This window comes from Camponotus vicinus, unplaced genomic scaffold, assembly GCF_025532165.1.
Source record: "Camponotus vicinus isolate PSW18456_S1 unplaced genomic scaffold, iyCamVici1.0 SCAF_3, whole genome shotgun sequence".
Lineage (NCBI taxonomy): Eukaryota > Metazoa > Arthropoda > Insecta > Hymenoptera > Formicidae > Camponotus > Camponotus vicinus.
The window spans coordinates 6,610,386-6,636,058 of NW_028141967.1; the positions used below are offsets into that span (position 1 = coordinate 6,610,386).

Consider the following 25,673-nt stretch of genomic DNA (forward strand, 5'->3'; position numbering starts at 1 on the left):
TTTTTTGACGTTATGTGAAAACAGATCTCGGGAAGTCAGAGGGACAGTGTGTCAAAGGAAATTCGTGAAAAGAGAGGGGTTTTTAGTGGGTAGGGAGTACCGAGTTGGTAATTCGACTTGGTACTCGAGTCCCACATAACTCACTGGATCGACCGGTGGGTATGCATAAAATGCATTTTCCCCTCTCTCGTAAAAAAAAAAAAAAAAAAAATTACAGGTGAGTGAATGAATGAGAGAGAGAGAGAGAGAGAGACAGACAGACAGACAGACAGACAGACTGACAGACAGACAGACAGACAGACAGACAGACAGACAGACAGACAGAGAATGTATGTGTTCGCATGTGTGTCTGTATGTGTATAGCGACCAGCTGATCGCAGCAGGCGCCCCGCGTAAGCACCCGCGTCTGACAGTGAATCGCGCTACCCTTGCCTGCCTCTTGTATTCGACACGTCATACGTTAACTACTTCCTTTAATAATTCAAAAACTAAGCTTCGGATGAAATTTTGCCAAAGGAAAAATCGTCTTAGAATTCGGTCAAGATTATGTTTTTGCAAAAGCATAAAGTTATTTAGAATCATCCTGTATAATAGTGCATTTTACTATAAAAAATATAGTTGATATAACATGAAAATATAGTTCGTAAAATCATAATATCCATTTCATGTTACCATATGGTTATGGTATACGTATAGTGTTCCGAAATTCACTATCAGTACTGAAAATCTATACATGTTACGTATATTACAGATTTTTAATATACGCAGCACCAAGTCGTTTAAAAGTTTTTTTCCGTCTATAATTTCAAATAATCTATTTAATATTCTGAATCCTAACAAGGAATCCGGATTATTAAATAAATTATTTTAAATTCAGTTTGTCTGAAATTAAACTGATAAACAGTGATATGTCAGAAAGAGGATGCTCACATGCATACACTCCGAGAAACCTGCGTATGAGTAGCATCCTCTTTCTTGCACTACTGCTAACAGGAAAAAAATATACTTTAGATCTTACGTGTTTAATACTAATCCTTTATATACATTTTATGCTAAATATTGAATACGAGAAAAGTTAAGAGTAGTGCGCCGCGTAACGGCAAGCGAAGAAACATGTGCCACATACAATCATTCCAAATAATAAGTTTTATGTTGTTAAATGTACTATTCATCAGGTTCCACGTACTATTTAGATATAGCTGTTATTATAATTTTTTTCATTTATTACTACTATATTAATATCTAAACGAAAGATAATATAGTAATATTTACCATTATTAATGTTACAATGACTATATGAATAGTAAAATTATATGTATCATTCCTTTCTTTCATTTTTTACTTATATGATATTTGAAATTATTATAAATTATAGTAAAAAGTTTCATTGTTTCTCGGTACCATGCATATATAGTTTATATTACCAGTATTATAGTAAAATTTACTATAATAATGAGTATCCTAACTATAATTTTTTTACCATGCAATTATAGTCAATTTTATCATCGATTTTTTTATCAGTGAAGAATGGACACGACGCAAAATTGTGTCGTCAAAATAGCAACAATAATCAAATTAAAACTTTTGTAATTTGTCAATGGTGTGAATAAAGCTAGTCACTTAACTAATAATTGTTGGAAGAAACAAAATGAACAACACAATTTAATAAATAAAACCAATGTTACTTGCTAAATTTGCAATAAAATCGGACATGTCGCTAAAGATTGCCGTTCTAGAACAAATCCAATACCTGGAACCAACACTTTCTGTCGATATTGTAAAGAACAAGGCCATTTTCTTGAAAATAGCTAACTACAAATTACAAGTAATTATCATCGATAAGAAAAGGATTAAGGAAACTACAATGGACCTTCAACGTCGGATGTGTGACAGGGTCCGAGCGGGCTTCACACCCGTCCACCCTGCAGGAAACCAAATAAACCGACAAAAGCCAGATATACGACCTGTCACAGTCACGTGCTTACTGTTCAGGTCAATCTCAGCAAGACATCTGCTCATATAACTTTCATGCTAGATACGGAATCCGGATTAAATATAATTAAAGACAAATTCGTACCTAAAGATATTAATGTAAATTTCGGTAATATTTCAAAATTAAACACTGAGAAAAAAAAATGGTTGCAATTATCATAATTTAACTATAATTCTTAGTGAGTTTAGGGGACAACTATATTTTTATAGTTATTGTAACATTGTCAAATTATAGCAGACTTAACTTTAAATTATTGTTGATATAACTTTACATACGTTAAAACAAACATACATATGGTTTTATATACTATAATTTGTGGTTTGTATATAGTAATTCATACTAGGTAATATGATAATAATGACCATAATTGAATGATTAAGAAACCATACGTCATAGTAAAATGTCCTACTTAATATTATACTATACAGGGTGACCCATTTTAACTTAGGCAGCCAAATAACTCGAAAAATAAGCAAGATAGAGAAAAATGTTTTAGACAAAAATTGTATGGTTTCGAGGGGGCCATAAGATGGTATCATTGGTTTGACCTTGAAGAGTCATTTGAAGGTCACGTGAAGGTCACTTCAATTTTTTTAAATGGAATACCCTATATATTTTTGTACATTCTTGTAGCTTATTTCGAGAGCTTTCCAAAACACTATAATTAAGTACCTTTCCGTTAAGTACTTTTTGAGTTATGATGCTTGAAATAATTTCTTAATTTTACATAAACCGTAAAATATCTTGTAAAATATTCATTTTTCGATTATCTTACCTTAATACTTTTATGTACAAAATAATGAGAGGAATCAATTGGTGTAAAGAAAACACATAGTTGTTTTTAAGAAAAAATATGGAATTGTTAATTGCAAATTACATATTTTTTCTTCGAAACAACTATGTGTTTTCTTTACACCAATTGATTCCTCTCATTATTTTGTACATAAAACTATTAAGATAAGGTAATCGAAAAATGAATATTTTACAAGATATTTTACGGTTTATGTAAAATTAAGAAATTATTTCAAGCCTCATAACTCAAAAAGTACTTAACGAAAATGTACTTAATTATAGTGTTTTGGAAAGCTCTCGAGATGAGCTACAAGAATGTACAAAAATATATAGGATGTTCCATTTAAAAAAATTGAAGTGACCTTCACGTGACCTTCAAATGACTCTTCAAGGTCAAACCAATGATACCATCTTATGGCCCCCTCGAAACCATACAACTTTTGTCTAAAACATTTTTCTCTATCTTGCTTATTTTTCGAGTTATTTGGCTGCCTAAGTTAAAATGGGTCACCCTGTATATATAGTACAATATTGTACTATATATATATAGTACAATATTATACATAATATGGTTTTATATACTATAAATTGCGATTTGTATATAGTAAGTCATACTATAAATATGATAATAATGACCATATTTTAATTATTAAAAGACTATACGTCATAGTAAAATCCTACTTAATATTGCATATATGTATATAGTTAAGGCTACAATGCTTATGTGGTTCCATAAGTTTCAGTTCGTAAAGTTTATCCAACTATAAAAAAAGTTTCCTTTAAGGCCTTTTGTTATTGTATTATAGAAATAATATGGAGACGAATTTAAATATAAATAAATATTTTTTAAATCTTTATTTTTGGTTGATGACATACAAAAATATTGTACATATAATTTTTTTTATATGTATTTTTCACTATAATCCTTTTTTTCATGTGACAGTGTATTTTAGAAATAAATTAAAACTGTAACTAAAAATAATGTAGAATTATACACTTTGTGAAGTATAAATTTGTTAAACATAAAGATACTACTGTTACATCATTATTAGATTAAAATTATAAAACAAATTATATAATCAATTGTATAATAAACTACTACATATAATAAATCAAAAATTAATTGAACTTAAACTGCACAATACTTAAAAATAAACTATTATAAATATGTTAATTATATCAACGTTATATTAATTATTGAAAAGTATAACTGTAACATATAAAATATATTCATTTAAAAACAAATCTTTTAAAATGTAAATCATTTAAATTTAATAACTAATATAAGAGTTATCATCTGCTTTTCTAACTAAAGTATATACTTTAAAAAATTGTACGCTGTCAAAATTTATAGCATCATACTTGTCCGAAATGTTTATGACATAAGCTTGGTAATGATTATCATAGTACGTTGCAAACATATATTTGATAGTAGCACTGAAACATGATGATGTTAATAAAGATACATTTGATTTGGTTTTAAAAATATCTGCAATTTCACCAAATAAAGGGAAGTTGTCGTCGTTAATTCTTACTAAGATAATTGATTCTCTTTTAATCATTATATTTCCAAAACGGACGCTTTTAACTTGAGTAAAATTTCTATAATTTTTTAATATTTTTTCATGACAAACTAATGAATTTCCTTTTTTATATGTAATATACGGTAAATTACCCGACTGCAGTTTTATTAATAAATTGCTTAACATTATTTGCTGTTTAATTGCAATACTGTAGCATATGTTTCTTCTACTACTTATTGCACGGGCATATTGTTTTAACGGGCGATGTTTCGCTTCAAATCTCATTGACCATAAACAACGGAGCGGTCCTACAATTTTCATAACGCGAGGATAATGCAACATTAAATGATGCTTAGGTTTTAAAGTTTCTCCAAATAAATTTATGTATAACATATGATGTTCGTTAATCAAGTTTTCAAGCAAATCTGCTGTTGATTCGTTAATACTGTATTGAAGTGTAATAGAAATAATTTTTCGCAATAATATGTAAAGTTCCCAATGTTTGTCATTAGAATCAGTTATAAGATCACCTAATAATAAACCAACATTTAATACGAAATTTAGCATTTCAGAAGCAGACATTTTTATAAATTTTTTTTGTAATTGTAAATTAGAAATTGTAGGAGGACGATTTAACATCGGATCAAAACTGAAAAACTGTATCCTCCAGTTCAAAGTATCTAAAGTAAAATATTTTTGTTCCAAGATACAATAATACAAAATAAAACTTCTTTCATATATACATACGCCTTCTAATAAATCGTGCATAATATCAATACTATAATTTTCAGTTGCATGAAAACTTGATAGAACATTAAATGCACAATTTTCTTTTATACCCGAAATTGTTACGTTGTTAATTGCTATATCCTTCGAATAATTTACTTTATTACGCAATATATTGACATCTTCGCAACACAACTTCCGAGATGTATCTTTTGATACTTTACAAAATCGACAACATTTATTCGCAGAGAAACTTTCGACGAATCCTAAAATGCCATGTAATCCTAAATTATCACCGATAATTAATGCAAGTTTAAAATATGCCTGAATATTTTTAGATCCTATTGTTAACTGAATACTTTCTGTTCCTAAAATCTTTAATTCCTTAATTAAATATGAATAAATTTTTTCTTTTGGAAACAATTTCGAATCATCTGAATGATATAATTGAGCAAGAAAAATGTTATCTAATTTTGAATACAAGTCTGGTGGTAAACATGATATTGAAATGTACATTCCACATAATTTATATATACCAGCATGTGATCCAAGAGGATTTGCTATTTCGAAAGCGTCTTCATATAAGAATAAAGGAATTGTTATCGATGTATTATTTGAAATTTTTGATTTCCAGAAATGAGTCTGTATTATATTGCAAATTTCGTCACTATCATCTTTCATCAATGTGTCGATATGCTCGTAAGTTTTTTCAAATATATCATCTATTTCGAAAAATAATTTTAATACTTTTTTTAACGATGTTAATTGTCCGTACACATTTTCAATATTTAATACATTTTTATTTCTTACATCTATAGTTCCAAAGAATATTCGTTCAGGTTTAATATAATATCCAAATTTAGTTTATTCCGCTTGTATTCAGTATCAAGATCACCAAAAATATTTTGAAATATATCGAATTTTTCTATTACATGATTCAAATTTGTTTCCATAAAAGATTTTTTTATATCATTTACATAGTTTGTATTTAAAAATAAATGAAACGTACGCGTAATCCGATCAATTTGAATACGAGATAATGTTGCATCGGAGTGTAGCGAAGAAATCATTTTCAGTGCTAATATACAAAGTTCATTTTTTGAAGATTCAATGTTTGAGTCTTTATCAAAAACTGTATTGTTTTCAGATTCAATCTCGTTGTTAGAAATGTTTGTCATTTCGAAACTTGTTTCATTCAAACTTGACTTTTGGATTCGAATTTCAGATTCGATTTTAATTTCATCTTTAAAATCATTTTCTATTTCTTCTACATGTACTGTTGATTTTTCAGATATTTTAGACTCTAACATTGCTTCTTCAAAATGTTTGCAACGTATTTTATGCTTATTAAGTGTTTTCTTGTCTGAGTAGGAACGATTACAATTTTTAAATTGACAAACATATTTAATAAAATTCAAGTGTGTATGATGCTCAAATTGCATATGCGGTTTTATATATTTTTTAGAATAAATATTAGAACAGAATTGGCACTTTATCATTATTAAAATTGTATGTATTGACGTTAAAAAATATAAATATTATTATATAGATATTAAATATATGAAAGTAAGTTATATAAATTTTTATAAAATAAAGCAAAGAATAGAGGAAATTACTTATGCTTTTCACTCACTCGAAGCAGCCATTAATTCTTACAGATCGTGCCAAATAGTGTCTACAGACACAAAATTTCGAGTGTATTTTGCGTCTTTAATATTATATACATGGTATTGTAAAAAATACCACAGCATTTCCGAGTCAACTGGATACTTTGCATCCAGTGCAAAAAATATTTGGAAACACAAGTTCACTGCATTAATTAAACTCGTTGACTCGTATTTTACGTTATTTACAACAACGTAAAAAGAGGTCAAATTTATAATTGATCCAATCTCAACTACCATTGGTTGTAGTGGTAATCCAAACGCTTCCAGTTTTTCCTTTCGTTTTTCTAGCTTAGGTTCCAATTCTGCTATATTCTAAAGAAAATAAAATAATATTAAATATTGAAATTATTTTTTAGAAATAATGATAAGATTTTCTAAAAATACATAAAAATTTGCTTACAGGAATGCGACAAATAAAGCTTTCCGCTATCTCTGTTTTCGAAGGCTTTCACTTTTTTTTGTTGCCTGTTTTTACATTACATGAGGAAAATAAATAAGGTAGTACAAAAAGACTTAATGTTTCAAGGGGTATATCTGAAATTATAATATATATATATAGTTTTAAAAAAATATTTAAATATTTGAAATATTTTATTTTTTATATAAATATTTTTTTAATTATTTTATATTATTTATATTATTTTATTTTATATTATTTTTTTATACATATATTACTATTTTTTTTAATATTTTAAATATTTTAAATATTTTTAAAAATATTTATTTTCATAGTTTTACACACACACACACACACACACACATATAGATACATACATACATATACATATATGTGTGTAAGTAATAAAATAAATTTAAAAATTTAAACAATAATTTTAAAAAAGGCTAATAAAATAAAAGAATATAAAATGTTATCGCAAATTCGAATATAATATTTAGCTGCAAAATAATTATTTTATAACAGAAAAATATGTACATATATATAAAAATAAACACACACACCCACCCACCCACCCACCCACACACACACACACACACACACACACACACACACACACATATATATATATATATACACACACATACCATTATGCAGCTCACACAACGATGGGCAAGCTTCTTTCTTTGTACCAAGATCTAATACATATGGGGCAATTTGAGACCACTTATTTGGAAAAATGTGCGCATCTATTCCCGTTACTATTTTAAAATCAATTTGCAACTGCAATAATTGACAATAAAAAATATTGTTAATTAGATAATAGCTCAGAAAGATATTTATGAATAAATTATAGAATATTACAATGTTTGAGTAATTATCAGTATTGCACCAAAAGAAGTTTTTAAGATAGGATATTCTTCATAATAAGCATTAATTGAAGTTCCTCTATTCCTTGCTTTATCAAGCGGCGCGGTAGCGTCGTGACGCCAAGTACATAAAAAACAGGATCCGAGCATTGAGAGTCACTGCGGCGCTATCAAGTAGCTTATCCGGAATTTCACATCATATAAACTTTCGATTAAGATATTTCAGAAACTAAGACCTTAAGAAAAAATCTAACGGCACTTTTATGATATAATGTGGATACAAGCTTTCGATTGCGACCAGTTTGAATAAAATCGGTGCAATCAATCCCGAGAAATGATGATCGCATGTCAAAATTGTGATATTTTACGTTCTCCCGGATTTTCTTCAGTCTCACGTACGTATGCTCGCACGCACACAAGCAAAGCGAGTTTGTCCCTCAAGCGGCGTTCATACCGCTGCGTATACGATTATGCATCGATATGTACAATGCTTTAAGAGACAAAATCATATGTGTGCATGTGCATACATACGTGTGATATGTATATATATGTGTGTGTACGGACATATGAAAGATAAATTTTTAAAGTATAGTGCGGAATAGTGTAACAAGGAAGAGAAGTGACACGTTAAGCAATCAGGTTATTAAACACAGATTAATAATAAATAAATAAAAATGATAAAAATAAAAATAATAATAATAAATAAATAAGTAAATAAATAAAACTATAGTGCGGAACAAGGAAGAAAAGGTTATTATCAAGCGGCGCGGTAGCGTCGCGACGCCAAGTACATTTATTATATAATAAAAACACAGACTTGTGTGTATGAGACACTTAACAACAATTAAGTGGATTGTGAAAAATTCATCAAAGGATAAAAATATTGTAAAATTTTTTTCATTATTTAGACATAATATATTTTGACATATTATATATTAATCTTAATAAAGAGAATAGACAGTTATCATTTTGTGGAATATAATTATGTAATTTATAATTATATATATATATATATATATGTGTGTGTGTGTGTATGTAGAAATTTACATGTTTGACTGCACGACCATAATTATAGTTACATAGACATTTATTACATTTGCCTGCGTAGACACAAATATAGTTACGCAGAAATATTCCCTACATGTATAATTATATATATATATATATATATATATATATATATATATATATATATAATTTATATATATATAATTATACATGTAGGAAATATTTCTGTGTAATTATATTTGTATCTACGCAGGCAAATGTAATAAATGTCTATGTAACTATAATTATGGTTGCGCAGTCAAATATGTAAATTTCTACATACACACACACATACATATGTGTATATATATATATATATATATATATATATGTATATGTATATGTATATATGTATATATATATATACATATACCCTCCAAAAAAAACCTTACAAAGGTAAAAAAAATACGCCAAGTACATAAAAAATATTCTACCTTGTATGCAACAAAATGTTTAATGAAAAAATATCCCTAAAAATAATTTATAAATTGCAGAAAAGATATAAATAAATTTTAACAAAATGGTGTGAAATCCCTCCAAAAAAAACCTTACAAAGGTAAAAAAAATACGCCAAGTACATAAAAAATATTCTACCTTATATACAACAAAACGTTTAATGAAAAAATATCCCTAAAAATAATTTATAAAAATTTTCCCTCAAAAAATATATATAATTTTTCTAAAAAAAAATCAAAACTAAATATGAAATCAATAATTAATTAGCCAAGTACATTGAAGCAATTGATAATTTAAAATATTTGTCACAAATTCAATCTTGCATTTATGTATTATAGATTCTGGACAAAATGAAAATGATTTTCAAAATAAATTCCATACTTTGTATGATATATAAAAATACATTGTTATGTGTGATCCAAATAAATATTTGTACAATATATGAAATAGCATTAATATATTGCGGGTTTTATATTGCAGATTACAAACTCATAAAGCTATTTAATACTTACCCCATACAGCACAGAACATTGCAGTAATATTGCGGCAATATTGCAATGTTGCTGCAATGTTACAACAATATTAATAATATTACTGCAATATTCGGTGCTGTATGGGTATTGCAATAACATCGATTGCATTAATCGCCAATTTTAAATTTAAAAGAGAAAAACTAATCGACTTGTTTTAAGATCATAAGTTTTATTAAGTAGAACCTGGAACTAAAGGATTTAAGAAATTAATAAAATTACAAAAATTTGACCCAAGTCGTATTATAATTTACACATTTTTATTTTTTTATTATTAGGAAATATTTAATTTTGAAATTAATCATAAGCTTTGCCAAGTAAATTCGGAACTAAAAAAATTAAGACCAAAACAACTTAGAAAAACTTGGCGTGCTCGGGTCGTATAATTCACATATTTCTATAATTGAAATTAATTACATGTATATAATTCGCAAACTTTGTAAAATTATGTATATTTGTAAATTTGTAAATATGTGTATTATAATGTGACCCGAGCACGCCAAGTTTTTCTAAGTTGTTTTGGTCTTAATTTTTTTAGTTCCGAATTTACTTGGCAAAGCTTATGATTAATTTCAAAATTAAATATTTCCTAATAATAAAAAAATAAAAATGTGTAAATTATAATACGACTCGGGTCAAATTTTTGTAATTTTATTAATTTCTTAAATCCTTTAGTTCCAGGTCTACTTAATAAAACTTATGATCTTAAAACAAGTCGATTAGTTTTTCTCTTTTAAATTTAAAATTGGCGATTAATGCAATCGATGTTATTGCAATACCCATACAGCACCGAATATTGCAACAATATTATTAATATTGTTGTAACATTGCAGCAACATTGCAATATTGCCGCAATATTACTGCAATGTTCTGTGCTGTATGGGGTAAGTATTAAATATGTAGGGACGATTGTCTCCTACTCCGCCCTTGTTACACACACACGTACATATACTCACGTATACTATATAAATTCTAATCCCGGCATGCATGCATCCGACATCCGCTTTCACTTTTGTAAAATTTTACAACCCTTGCATGTTACGCAGCCTTCCATCGATCCCTTACATCGCCGATTAACATATGGCAAGCACACGGCTTTTCCTACACAACGGTCACTCCGAGAATCCTTCCGATTGTAAAAACTTTCTCCCGGATCATGCATGCTGAGTCCTGGTTTTCCAGGATTCATTCTGTATCCCGCTTTTCGAAAGTTCACATCGCGCCTACACACAGTACACACGAGACTTCACACTAGTATACAAGACGCTCAAAATTATAGATTAAAATAAATTCGGAGCTATATAACTGAAAAACGTTAATTTCTTATATCCCGAGATCACCCACAAATTGGTGACCCCGACGTGATCTTTCGCGAACCGTGAGTGATCTGTGTAGTGCGTCATAGTGCTTGACGCTCCGATTATTATTCGTTTTTTTTTTGTATTATTTTCTCTTTTCCTCGAGATCATCGGTATGGCGTACAACAATGGCAGTAGTGTCGTTAACCGCGAAACGGAGGACCCTCCGGGTGCATCATCAGTCGATCGAGTATCAATTAAAGTGCCACCCTTTATACCTACGGATCCGGAGTTGTGGTTCCTGATGCTGGAGGGCGGTTTCGATGCTGCAGGAATAACTCAGGACAACACCAAATATGGCCATGTTCTCACCGCCCTCGATCAAAGGTACGTTCTGGAGGTCCGCGATATACTTAACCGGCCTAGAGGAGAACGATCATACGAGTTTTTAAAGACCGAGTTAATCAAGCGCCTTGGCTCATCGCGCGAGCAAAACACGCGTCGCCTGTTAGAGAACGAGCCTCTCGGAGACCGCAAGCCGTCGCAGTTTCTCCGACATCTTCGCGGCCTCGCCGGAACGGAGTTTCCAGAGGACATCCTGCAGACGCTTTGGCTGAGCCGCCTGCCTAGAAATGTCCAAGCACTCCTCGCGGCGCATCGTGACCTCACGCTCGAGAAGAGAGCCGAGATCGCGGATTCGATCGCGGACTTATACGGCCCGGCAGGGATCATCGCTGAGACGACAGCCACCACACCACCGCCACCTCCGCCTGCCCAAGTTCAGTATGATGGCTTGACTCGCGTAATGATTGAGGCGGTGCAGAAACTCGCAGCGATCGAAATTAATACCCAAGGGCAGCGCCAACCTACTGGCGGAGCCTGCGAAACCTGCGGAAGGTCGCGCTCGCGCTCCCGGCCGCGCTCGCGTTCGCAATCGCGGAGCCGCCGTCCTAGTGCAGCTAGCGATACATGCTGGTACCACTGGCAATATGGCGAGCAGGCAAGAAATTGCGAGAAACCGTGCAGATACGATACTAGTTCTTCGGGAAACGAGCAGGGCAGTCGCTAATGGCGGCCGACGACATCAGCCCCGCGACATCGCGCCGCCTCTTTGACCGATCGACGAAGAGACATTTTTTAATTGACACCGGAGCCGATGTGTGTGTGTTTCCGCGCTCGCTGCTGCCGGGACCCCGTGCAAAATCGAGCTACGAGCTCTCTGCGGCGAACGGTACAATCATCGCTACGTTCGGAACGATAACGCTGCCACTGGACTTTGGACTGCGGCGACAATTCACCTGGAGGTTCGTCGTTGCCGCTGTGTCCAAGCCGATCATCGGCGCGGACTTTCTCGTGCACTATGGGCTCTTGGTGGACATGAGTAACCAGCGGCTGTTGGACGTGTCCACTCAACTCACCTCTCGTGGAAAGGTGATTGAGTGCGACATTCCGAGTATTAGGACTATTTCAGGCTCATCACAGTACCATGAATTCCTCCATCAATTCCCGGAGGTGACACGACCGGACGGAGCCCCCAAGGCAGTGAGTCACTCGATGAGGCACTACATCATTACCACACCAGGGCCACCCGTCGCACAGAAGCCACGCCGCCTTTCAACGGAAAAGTTGGAGGCGGCAAAGAAGGAATTCGAGACCATGTTGCGTTTGGGAATCGCTCGCCCGTCGCAGAGCTCCTGGGCATCGCCCTTGCACATGGTGCCGAAGAAGGGAGATGACTGGCGGAGATTATCGCGCCCTTAACGCGAGAACCTGTCCGGACCGATATCCAGTGAGACATATCCAGGATTTCTCCCAGTCACTTCGTGGGAAAAACATCTTTTCCACCATCGATCTGGTGCGAGCTTTCAATCAGATCCCAGTCGCGGAGGAGCACATTCCGAAGACAGCCATTACAACGCCTTTCGGACTCTTCGAGTTCGAATTCATGACCTTCGGTTTGCGTAATGCAGCGCAGACCTTCCAGCGCTTTATCGACGAAGTGCTGCAAGGTCTAGAGTTCTGCTATGCATATATCGACGACATCCTCATTGCGTCAACATCAGAGGAAGAGCATCTGAGACACCTGACAATTCTGTTTGAGCGGCTGAGGAAGTATGGTGTCATCATCAACCCAGCAAAGTGCGTGTTTGGACAGCCCGAGGTTAAATTTCTCGGCTACCTCGTTTCCGGCGCAGGAACTCGTCCGCTACCGGAAAAGATCGACGCCATACGGGCCTATCCACGCCCTGACACCGTGAAGAGATTACGCCAGTTCTTGGGTATGCTGAATTTTTATAGAAGATTCTTACCCAAGGCTGCAGAGACTCAAGCACCGCTGAACGACCTGTTGCAAGGCAATGTAAGAGGGAAGGCGCCAGTAAACTGGACGTCAACAGCTATAGAAGCATTTGAATCAAGCAAGGAATGTTTAGCCCAAGCAACCTTGCTGGCTCATCCCGAGCCCAGTGCGTCACTCGCGATCTTCAGCGACGCGTCAGACTACGCAGTCGGAGCAGCACTCCAGCAATGGGTCGGAGACGCCTGGCAACCCCTTGAATTCTTTTCCAAAAAACTAAGTCCTGCGGAAGCAAAATACGGAGCCTACGATCGTGAATTACTTGCTATCTATCTGGCAATCAAGCACTTTAGGCATTCCATGGAGGGACGGTCGTTCACAGTCTACACGGACCATAAACCTCTCGTCTATGCCTTTCACACGAGAACGGCTCAATGTTCACCTCGCCAATTCAGACATCTGGACTTCATCGGACAGTTCACCACCGATATCCGCCACGTTTCCGGGGAGGACAACGTGGTAGCAGACGCTCTGTCGCGCGTAGAGGAAGTTGAGCGCACGCTCGATTTCGAAGCCTTGGCAGCAGCCCAACATGAAGATGAAGAGCTCCAGCGATACCTAGAGGAAGACTCTCCCCTCCTAATGAAGAAGGTACGCATCCCTGACACCGACGTTGCAGCATTTTGCGACGTATCAACGCAAACAGCGCGGCCCTTCGTTACCAAAGAGTTTAGGAAAGCCGCATTCGACTCGCTGCACCAGCTGTCTCACCCGGGAATCAACGCGACGGTCAAGCTCGTAACCCAGCGTTACGTATGGCCGTCAGTTAAATCTGATTGCAGACAGTGGGCCCGCAGCTGCGTCCAGTGCCAACGCGCGAAGATCTCTCGCCATGTCTCCTCACCTGTCGGCACATTCGCATCACCTTCCGCCAGGTTCGAACATATACATATAGACATCATAATCATGCCACCGTCGGAGGGATACCGGTACTGCCTGACTATGGTAGACCGATACTCTCGCTGGCCAGAAGCTGTTCCCCTGCACGACCAAGAAGCTTCAACCGTCGCACGTGCTCTCTACGATGGGTGGATATCTCGATTTGGCACGCCGTTGAGAATAACTACAGATCAAGGTAGACAATTTGAGTCATACCTTTTCAAGCAGTTGAATCGTTTGTTAGGTACGACTCACTTGAGGACAACTGCATACCATCCCTCAGCCAACGGCATGGTCGAACGCCTTCACCGTCAACTAAAGGCAGCGATCACGTGCCAGCAGCAACATCGATGGACACAGAGCCTTCCGACCGTCTTGCTGGGCATCCGCTCAGCCTGGAAAGAAGACCTGCAAGCCACGGCAGCCGACATGGTCTACGGGCAGTCACTACGCCTGCCGGGCGAGTTCTTAGTCTCTCTTCACCGCGATGACGCAGCAGACAACGTGACAGACTTCGTCAAGGAGCTACGCCAACACCTGCGGGAATTGAGGCCATCGAACGCATCTCGCCACGGCACGGGTAAGACGTTTGTTTTCAAGGACCTCGCTACCTCGGAAGAAGTCTTTGTACGGCATGATGGCCTCAAACAGCCTCTGCAACAACCATATGATGGCCCGTACAAAGTGATTAAACGAGCAGAAAAGACGTTCGTTGTTCGCATGAACGGCCGTGATGTTACGGTTTCCATCGACCGCCTTAAACCAGCGTACATCATGGCCGATGACCCAGTCGCTTCTCAGGAAGGCAACAACGACGAGGACGCTCCAGGCCCCACCGAGAAGGACGCAGCAATCACAGACCCACCGAACACACAGCAAACAGCAACACAAGAGAGCTCAACCAAGCACACAACCAAGTCTGGTAGACGTGTCCGCTTCCCGGACCGGCTACAAGGAGGATTTTCATAATTTTTTGTTTTTATCGTTAAACACTAGCAGGGGGGTACTGTAGGGACGATTGTCTCCTACTCCGCCCTTGTTACACACACACGTACATATACTCACGTATACTATATAAATTCTAATCCCGGCATGCATGCATCCGACATCCGCTTTCACTTTTGTAAAATTTTACAACCCTTGCATGTTACGCAGCCTTCCATCGATCCCTTACATCGCCGATTAACATATGGCAAGCACACGGCTTTTCCTACACAACGGTCACTCCGAGAATCCTTCCGATTGTAAAAACTTTCTCCCGGATCATGCATGCTGAGTCCTGGTTTTCCAGGATTCATTCTGTATCCCGCTTTTCGAAAGTTCACATCGCGCCTACACAGTACACACGAGACTTCACACTAGTATACAAGACGCTCAAAATTATAGATTAAAATAAATTCGGAGCTATATAACTGAAAAACGTTAATTTCTTATATCCCGAGATCACCCACAAATAGCTTTATGAGTTTGTAATCTGCAATATAAAACTCGCAATATATTAATGCTATTTCATATATTGTACAAATATTTATTTGGATCACACATAACAATGTATTTTTATATATCATACAAAGTATGGAATTTATTTTGAAAATCATTTTCATTTTGTCCAAAATCTATAATACATAAATGCAAGATTGAATTTGTGACAAATATTTTAAATTATCAATTGCTTCAATGTACTTGGCTAATTAATTATTGATTTCATATTTAGTTTTGATTTTTTTTTAGGAAAATTATATATATTTTTTGAGGTATGTTTCTTTCCAAAGATTTTCGAGATTAATATCATCAGGTTGAATTGCCCGCAATTTGAGCAATACTTCTTGATAATCAGTATTTTCAATGCTTTTGTCCTCATTTGCTTTTACTTTTTCTCTTTTTATGTATTTTTTTAAATTATTATATTTATCCCAAAGTTTACCGTTTGCAAGACGTCTGAATTTTGCATTAGATGGTACATAGTACGTTGATGTTTTTTCATATTTGAAAACACTGACTATTGCTACAGACCATTTTTGAAATTGATCAGAAGTTATTCTATAATATTAAAATAAAGTAATAAATAAAATGAAAGAAAGTACTATATAAAGTACTATATATAAAATTTTTGTAAGATATAAATAACATACTTATTAGATTCGTTAAGAAGTTTGTCAATAATCAAATGACAGAGTTTACTGCGGTCTGATGAAGTCAATCGTGTTTGTTCCAAAATTTTTTTACCGCAGCCTGATTTAGAAAGTAAAATTCTTAGAATCTAAAAGAAAAACAAAATATAAATAAAAGTTCTTAAAATTGCTTAACATTTTTATGTTTAATGATATTTAATATATATTACATATTAGAGAAAAATTCATTATAACTTTCATAGATAAAAATAAATATTTATAGAAAAAATATACATACATACTTTTATTCATTTTATTAAGATTTTCAAATATGTTTTGTTAATATAAAAAAAGAATGCTACATAATTTATGTGTTATGATTCAGTTTCTTAAATTCTTAAATTCACAAATAATAAAAAACTATCATTTTTTTATATAAATCTAACTACTATTAAAACTACAATACTACTAGTAAAAGCACATAACAATAAAAAGAATGTTGCAAAAATATAAAATATTATCTAATATAAAAATAAAAAAATATATAAAAGTTACCTTTCCATGATCTTGAAATGAGTTTATCGAAGAACTACTTGCTGCACTACATGTATCCTCAGATTCACTTTTGTCGAATTTATCTGATTGTGAATATTCCTAAATCAAATAATATTCATAAATAAATATTTTAATAAATTAAATAAAATATTTAATTATAAAATATAAAACTCATAATATATATTTATAGACTGTCCAATTAAATTTAATTTAAAATGTTAGAAAACTTAATAAAATTATTATAGTGTTTCAAAATATAATATTTGGAAACAATTTGTCTTGTTTACTAATTATAAAAGTACAAAAAATTTTTAATTAATTATGTAATATATAACAAATTCGATATAATATTAATTTTTAGAAAATTCTAATTGATTCGATAAAATAAATACAAACAAAAATTTCTTATTATTTTTAATACAAGAGATTTACTTAGAGATTGTACATAACTTTATAATATTAAAGAAACTATAATCTTTAATAATAATAATAATAATATTAACTTTAATAATACGATCAATCTTAATTATAAAAATTAAAATAACATTAATACTTGTCTCTCTCATTGTTTTAAAATAAGATAAAAAAACACTTTTGTACATTAAAAAAATGATTAGATGTAAAAAAAAATAGAAGAAATTGTATATAACACAAAGAAAATAATTTTTTACTAATTCCAACAAAAATTAAGTATATATATATATATATCAGCTTACCAAATATGAACTTTTATCTTCACTTTCAAGTAATTGTTTCCGATTTTGTAAAAAGGAAAAACGTTTTCCGATTGTAGGTATCAATTCCTTAATCATAGATTCAGGCATGTATAAGAATGCCTCCTTATCAATTTGCTCATCTAAATAAAATATAGACATAATTATCACAGTCGTATATTAATAAAAATAAAATAATAACCTTTAAATTTCTCAATATATTCCTCAAGACCCCACGCTTCCAACTTTTCTTCAATAAAATTTGACATGATTGTAATTTTAAAGATATTAAATTTTTATTTTTTAAGATTTTAAACGAGATCCATAAGATATTTCGAAGACATCTCAAAAATCTTCGGAATGTATTTGGAATATACGTATTAGATACCGATAATGGTAAGAATTATTCATTAAAAGACTTTTCCATTGTTATTTTATATTACGTTATATTAAATAGATAACACATTTTCTGTAATTAAAAAAGAATATTGTATGCTATTACATATACATTATTATCAAGCTTATTCTCTTTGTTATTAGAAGTACTTACTTTTTCCAAACGACGAATTTTTGTTATAATTTCTTTACTAACTATTTTAAACACTTCACATTCACGATCAGATAATATCTTTTCACGTAATCTCCTCTTTGTCTGATAATAGCGGATTTCTAACACGTTTTAGACTTGTACGAACGTGTATGTACGTGCACGTGGACGTTGCGATGCGTTCACGTGCCGAGTGTCGAACCAAGTGTAACAGACAATGGACAATGTCGCAAAATAGTAGACTGTCGATGTTAACTCTGAATTTTTCCGCGGCGTCCCTGGGCACTGTGTATATACAGTTTGAGCGTAGACAAAATAGAGATCCCGCGATATTACATAGTAACGACACGATAGCGACTAAATCTTTAAGACGCGTACTCGCTATATGCGCGGCAGGCGCGCACGAACATGTTTGTGACGGTTTTCTCGTAGCGCGGCGCACGGCAACCAAGGATCTGCCGTGATTAAATATGTTCGCAACACGTCTATTATATTTTCTTTGTAGATTTCATAACATCTTTAGTAAATTTATAGTTAGAAATATAGTCATACAAACTATTAATATGGTCATAAAAAACAAATATTTTTAGTTATCCTTTTTTTACTTATTTTTTAGTTATTAGTAATTAATATCATCAGTAAATAGTAGAAATTATATAAACATTATCGTCATATTTACTATAATTATAATTGTGATTATTATAAAAAATGTTTGTTTAATTTACCATTTGTAACTTGATATTTTACTATATTCATATTTCAAATTATCATAATTTAAGGTTAAATTTTTATATTATTTGCTAGAACTATGCATATTAGGTTACTTTTATTAATGTCATAGCAATAATAACTATAAAAATAAGAATCTCAACTATAAATTATTGTACTATGCAATTATAGTTGCAAATATCACACACTTTTTTCTCAGTGAATGATATAAACAACTACTCTGCTTATACACTCGGAGAAATTACATTAACTCTTTTCGGAATACCTGTATGTTTCACATCGTATCTGATAATTTTTCAGTTCCACAATCCGGAATAGTAGGAAACGAAAGAATTTCTTCAAGCGAACCTCTTCAAAAATAGATTATGCACAGGGACATTTGAATGTTTTTGAGGATCTTCTGGAATTAATATGCCTTTCTGTTCTTCCGAAAACATTGTAATGTCATCGAGAACCGAGTCATTATTTTACGTAAGAACAGGAAACCCCGAAATAAAAATAGGATACATACTGAAGTTAAAGGTGGAGTATGGAATTTATCTAGGAGATACAATAGTAGAAAACGCTTCCGGAAAAGCTTATTTGAATATCATAAGCACTTTAGATGAAGAAGTGGAAGTTCGTGTACCAACACTACATTTATAACCATTAGACGAATTGCTTAACGATCATGATTCGAACATTGAAATATTCGACAAGGAGGATCAACGAAATCACAGGAGACATTGGCAAAACTCAAGTTAATGTTATAAATGAAGATGAAAATGCTTCTGAAATCAATAATAATATTATTCTTAAGGAAATCCAAAAAGAAGACGAAGATGAAACATTTGAAAAAAATAAAAAGAAGAAAGAATGATCGAAACAAAATTCAAATCAAAACCAAGAGAGGAAATAAAAATTATTCAAATAAAAATTCCAATAATCCAATAATCCTTGAAGAGGAAAGTTACCAAATCTCTTTCAAAAATTTTAATAATCCAATCGTCATTGAAGGGGGAAGCTACCAAACTTTTCCTGGAAATTTTATTAATCTATATATTCTTATAGGAAAGGGTAATTATCAAACCTCTTTAAAAGAAAATAATTCTGGAATTTCGGAGGGAGGTTTCCAAACCTCGACAAAAAATTCCATCGATTGCGAGAAGGGAAGTTACCAAATCTTACTACGCAAGTCGACATAATCTTATTCTAAAAAGGAGAGAAGTCCTTTATCCTCTCTAAATGTTACATTTTCCAAGGTTGGATTATTTGCAGAAAATAATGACAATAATGATTTAGAAACCTCTTATATTACAATAACAAAACCTCCTCCGAGAGGCTCAAAAATATAATTTAAACATTAAAAATTTCCGAAAATTTAATCACAATAATAATCGATCTTCGAAACTTTCCACATCTCTTTATTTAACAAATCTTAATAAATAATAGATAAATTTATGCGAAAGCGAAAATTTAAACATAAGACTGACGTCGCAGTCTCCGATTCGCACAATTGCTTGGTATACGTACTGCAACATAACGACCACAGATGATCACCCGATAAATACCCGACAATATAGATTTCCACAAGTACGTATATAAAGAAGAAATAAACAAGCAGGTAGAGGACCTCCTACAGGGAGGCATAGTAAAACATTCGCAGTCGCCTTACAATACTCCCATATGGATCGTGCCTAAGAAAGACGATTCTAAAGGAAACAAACGCTGGAGAATAGTTCTCGATTTTCGAGCTTTAAATAAAGAAACTATTGGAGACGCTTACTCACTACCTAATATTGTCGATATATTAGATCAACTAGGGGGAGCGTAATATTTTTCCGTATGTGATCTCGTATCCGGATTTCATCAAATAAAAATGGATCTTGCCAATAGTCATAAAACTACTTTTACCACTCCTTTCGGACACTACGAATTTGATCGAATGCCCTTTGGATTAAAAAATGTTCCTGCCACTTGGCAACGTTTAATGGATTTAGTGCTAACAGGAATACAAGGCGAAGAATTATTCGTATATATGGATGATATCGTTATCTATGCGTCTTCTCTACAGGAGCATGAAAGGAAATATAATGTATTAGTAGAACGACTCCGCGAAGCTAATTTGAAATTACAACCAGACAAAATGAGTTCTTAGAATCTGAAGTAACATATTTGGGACATGTAATCGGCAAAGATGGAGGACCGGATCCGAAAAAATTAGAAACAGTACAACACTTTTCAAGACCAAAGACGCCGAAAAATATTAAACAATTTTTGGGATTCACCGGATATTATAGACGATTTATACCGAATTTCTCTAAATTGGCAAAATCATTGATAATTTTATTAAAAAACGACACTCGCTTTGAATTGACAACTGCTCAGGAAGAATCTTTGAAACTCTTAAACAAAAATTATGCGAAGAACCAGTATTGCAATATCCAGATTTTTCTGAACCATTTATATTAACTACTGACGCTTCAGGAATAGCTGTTGAAGGAATACTGTCTCAAGGAGAAATAAATAAAGATCGACGGTAGCCGTCTCACAAACCTTAACAGATAACGAATTAAAATATGACACATACGAAAAGGAAGCTTTAACAATAGTATATTGCGTTAATTTTCGACCATACTTATATGAGAAGAAATTTATCTTAGTCACAGATCACAAACCTTTAATGTGGTTTCAAAATGCACAAGACGCGAATATGCGAATACTTCGCTGGAGATTAAAATTAGCAGAATACGATTACGATATCATATATAAAGTGGGGAAAACCAACGTAAATGCAGATGCATTATTCAGAAATTCTATCGAAGTAATAGATTGTAAAGTTATAAGAGATAAGAAAAAACGGTAATTATGCATAAAAAGGGCCCACCCTCGCACAAATGTGTCATTGACATATGTTGTCAAGGTCATATCTCTAATTAATATTCTGAAGGTTTTAGCCGGCGGTCTTTATTCAAAAGTTATTAAAGTATTTATGCATAAAATCAGAGGGGGGGCCCCCTCTCCGATTTGCTTTATTTTTAAATATGTTATAGGGGAGATCTTCCCGAGTAATTTCGTATATATATATAAGGGTCGGACTCAAATAGCTTTGGAGATATAGGCTGGAAAAGGATAAAAATAATAAATACAAAAATAAGGTAAATCTTCGGAAAACCCACCTATATGAAATAATGGGTAAGAATAACCAATTCCTACGTATTTTTACCTCCTGAACACGAATATGAAACTTAAAAATGGCGGTCGAACTCGCAAGTCGAAGAAAAACGCAAAAAAAGGTAAATTAAAGGTAAATAAAAAAAGGTAACCAATTTAAATTTATATAGAATTTAATACAATTTAATACAATTAAAAAATATCACAAATGTATGTGTACACACACGCAGATAGATTGTCACATTACATTTGTGACGCCCACGTTCCTGAGCGCTCCTTAGTTACGAGCGACCGGCGGCGCTAAGGCGCGAGCGGTAGGAGGGGAATAGTAGGCGTAAGCTAAGAAATCTGGCCGAAAGTTGCAAGTAAATCCCAGCACTGATCTAAACGATACAAACGATAAAAAATCATCCGTAGAATTTCCTGAGAATATATTTCTGATTGTCATATACATATATGATCATTAGTTTGTTCATTTATCGCTACGCGACGCTTCTCTCTCGTATTTAAATTTAATCATGAGAATTATATAATACTTGCAAGAGGCGACAAATATGATTAAAAGTATCTTGCTTCAATTTAATGTCCGCCGCAACCTCAATGAAGGAACTTCAGATATTAAATTGATTTTATAAATCGGACGAATAAAAAAAATGTCCGGCAAATAAATAATAAAAAAATGATCCATTGATCATCTTCAGAGTTTCAGATAAAAATAATTCAGTTTTAAAGAAGCAATAAAGCAGTATTATTTTTATAGATAGCGCTATCAAGTATATAAATTTCCATTTTAAAAAATTGTAATGTCATTGATTTTATTTTGGCGACATTATTTAAGATTACTGTTTTATTGCTTTTTTTAAACTATATTGTTTTTGCATAAAATATTTTTTAAAAAAAAGTATTTCGTTCGAAATATTTTAAATAGACATTTAAAATAGATTCGTATATTTAATGATTTCCTCTGGATCAGACAATGAGAAAGACATTTTAAACCTTCAGTAGATATTGTTGGGATTTAATTTTGTTATGTAAGTTGTCATTCCAGGGATATCTATTTTTGGATTTTCTAAGGATAACATGAAAGCGGACATTCAGATAGACTCAATATATCTTCAGTATGTCTTATGGTTTTACACAGATATCCTTCGGATAATTAAAGGTTTTTGAAGTATATCCGGTGGTCGTACCTATGATCAACTTTTGCTATGTGGGTATATACAAACACTTATTAAAAGATTAAAAAGAAAATGGCATAAGAACCAACGCGCGGTAGTTGAAGCGCAGAGAAGCAACAACACTTCTTTTTTTTTTCAATATTAGTTTATTAAAAAACACATTATAATAACAAAAAACGTATTAAAACTTATTAAAAAAGTTTAGGTAAAATAAAAAGTGCAATATTTTTATACTTTATTAATTTATATTTATCTTATAGATCGTGTAGAAGATTAATTCTGCCATAATGTTAAAAAAATATAAACACATAAATAGGATATGATGAAAAGATGATACAAATGAGTATGAAATTTCAAAATCGTATATCTTAGAAATGAAGAGAGACCGCCGCAAAATTCAAACGGTGTATTACTTAGGAGAATGTATTCTCTACAATATATTCTCTACAATATATGTCAAAATAAAATTTTTTGTGCTGTGTAACCTAAAGTAAACATTTACGCAAAATACACTTTCATTATATAAAACATCTCTATTAATGATGCTATAACGATGCGTTTCATTTGACTTATGATTGATCGGTCGGATGAAAATTTACGAGATGCGTAAAATACACATAGACTTAATTTGATATAACATAAGGTCCATAAAATTTATAGAATTGTATAACACGTTGCACATAATGAGAGTTTAATTGGAAATTATTCGATGTTGTGAAAACTCAAGCCAATTCACCAATAAAAGAGTTTGAATAGTTATGATGGATTATAAGCATTTATTGGTACATAATTTCGACACACAATTCTATATATATATATATATATTCTCAATATACTGTTTTTATAATATAATATTAACATTGTATTTTTAATCTTATAATGTTTAGAATGTCACAAAATCTTCGTAGAGAAAAGCTAAAATATTATTTCTACATAATTTTAATATATTTATGTTACACAAATTATAAAATTTATTATGCACACTGCTGAGGGACACTGGGAAGTATTTCATGAATAGCAGCCATATCAGTTGGATATTCTTTTGCCAGGCTTTCATTTGGTACGTAATGAGTACCTTCGAATTTAGAAAAATATCGTCCTATTTCAACGTTATCGATCCATCTAGGTGAACATATTGATAGAGTATCTGAAATAAAAAAAAAGATATATTTTATTGCGTAGATGAAAACTCATAGAAGATATATAATTTATAATGTTACTAATACTAATATTTTTATACCTTGTGGCAAATAATATAACATGTTATTTCCGGCGAGAATTATATAATGCGGTTCAAATTGAATTCTTTTGTGTATATTATAATAGTTCTTTTCACATCTACATATACAATAGTGCTCCCTATTATTATCTCTATGGCCACATTCGCTCAGATGTGGGGCAAAAGAGTCAAAATTTTTTTTTAGAAACGAAGCTTTGCATGTATAATGCCAACCAATTATCACGCCAGTATGAGAATCAATTTCTCTAAGCAAAAAACCCAACCGTTCCGCTAAATGTCTATGAATACGTACAACGATACCAATTGCAAATTTAATTTTTTTATTTCTTCTTTCTGGTCGTTTTTTTCTCACGATTTTGATTCTATCCTGTATGTGTACATAACAAAAGTAGTAATAACTAATTTATTTAACTGATATTTTGTCAAATAATTTACAAAGTAATTATTGTAATGCTTTAAATTATATAGATAATTATATAATTAATTTTATTTTTATACACACACACACACACACATATACACGGGAGGGGGGCATTTAAAGTGTTATAAGCTATCTCTGAAAATATACATTATAGTAAAAAATGTTTCAGACAAAAGTTATTTGACTCGAAGGGAGACATAAAATGATACCATTGGTTTGATCTTGGATAGTCGTTTGAAAGACACATAAAGGTCACCTTTAATTTCTTGAATAGAAACCCTCATTTTCTATTACACTTTCATGTAGCTTATCTCGGAGCTTTTTAAAACACTATAATAAAATATTTTTTGATTGAGTTCTTTTCGAATTATGAAGCTTAAGATAATTACTTAATTTTCCATAAATTATAAAATATCTCGTAAAATATTCATTTTTCGATTATCTTACCTCAATACTTTCATGTAACTGTCAATTGCAAATTACATATTTTTTT

The 25,673-nt window shown here is 32.5% G+C and overlaps 4 protein-coding genes and 1 long non-coding RNA gene across 5 annotated transcripts; 2 read left to right on the top strand and 3 right to left on the bottom strand.

The window, feature by feature from the left end:
• Positions 1-6,553: 6,553 nt before the first annotated feature.
• Positions 6,554-7,874, bottom strand: LOC145969448 (uncharacterized). The gene is made up of 3 exons (XR_014438098.1): positions 7,746-7,874; positions 7,102-7,235; positions 6,554-7,013 (listed from the first exon to the last, which is right to left on the bottom strand). It is a non-coding gene; the product is annotated as an uncharacterized LOC145969448 (long non-coding RNA).
• Positions 7,875-11,473: 3,599 nt separating this feature from the next.
• LOC145968353 (uncharacterized) lies at positions 11,474-12,367 on the top strand. Its single transcript, XM_083093738.1, has one exon. It carries the CDS (start codon positions 11,474-11,476, stop codon positions 12,365-12,367), a length of 894 nt encoding a protein of 297 aa, XP_082949864.1.
• LOC145968354 (uncharacterized) lies at positions 12,367-13,059 on the top strand. Its single transcript, XM_083093740.1, has one exon. The coding sequence runs from the start codon at positions 12,367-12,369 to the stop codon at positions 13,057-13,059; it is 693 nt and encodes a 230-aa protein (XP_082949866.1).
• Positions 13,060-16,247: 3,188 nt separating this feature from the next.
• On the bottom strand, positions 16,248-18,039 carry LOC145967819 (uncharacterized). Its single transcript, XM_083092805.1, has 4 exons — positions 17,916-18,039; positions 17,200-17,298; positions 16,666-16,793; positions 16,248-16,573 (listed from the first exon to the last, which is right to left on the bottom strand). Exons 1-4 carry the CDS (start codon positions 18,021-18,023, stop codon positions 16,270-16,272), a joined length of 639 nt encoding a protein of 212 aa, XP_082948931.1. The 5' UTR covers positions 18,024-18,039; the 3' UTR covers positions 16,248-16,269.
• A 6,336-nt stretch (positions 18,040-24,375) lies between these two features.
• LOC145968492 (F-box only protein 21-like) lies at positions 24,376-25,120 on the bottom strand. The gene is made up of 2 exons (XM_083093992.1): positions 24,760-25,120; positions 24,376-24,666 (listed from the first exon to the last, which is right to left on the bottom strand). The coding sequence occupies exons 1-2, from the start codon at positions 24,779-24,781 to the stop codon at positions 24,494-24,496; spliced, it is 195 nt and encodes a 64-aa protein (XP_082950118.1). The 5' UTR covers positions 24,782-25,120; the 3' UTR covers positions 24,376-24,493.
• Between the last annotated feature and the right edge of the window lie 553 nt (positions 25,121-25,673).

What these genes read in the sequence shown, in the direction of transcription:
- LOC145968353 (XM_083093738.1), top strand. Translation starts at nt 11,474, where the DNA reads ATGGCGTACAACAATGGCAGTAGTGTCGTTAACCGCGAAACGGAGGAC.
- LOC145968354 (XM_083093740.1), top strand. Translation starts at nt 12,367, where the DNA reads ATGGCGGCCGACGACATCAGCCCCGCGACATCGCGCCGCCTCTTTGAC.
- LOC145967819 (XM_083092805.1), bottom strand. Translation starts at nt 18,023, where the DNA reads ATGCCTGAATCTATGATTAAGGAATTGATACCTACAATCGGAAAACGT. An exon ending in AAGATAAAAGTTCATATTTG is followed by an intron (nt 17,299 to 17,915) that starts GTAAGCTGATAT and finishes TATTTGATTTAG; the next exon opens with GAATATTCACAATCAGATAA. An exon ending in CTTCTTAACGAATCTAATAA is followed by an intron (nt 16,574 to 16,665) that starts GTATGTTATTTA and finishes TTAATATTATAG; the next exon opens with AATAACTTCTGATCAATTTC.
- LOC145968492 (XM_083093992.1), bottom strand. Translation starts at nt 24,781, where the DNA reads ATGTTATATTATTTGCCACAAG. An exon ending in GTTATATTATTTGCCACAAG is followed by an intron (nt 24,667 to 24,759) that starts GTATAAAAATAT and finishes TTTTTATTTCAG; the next exon opens with ATACTCTATCAATATGTTCA.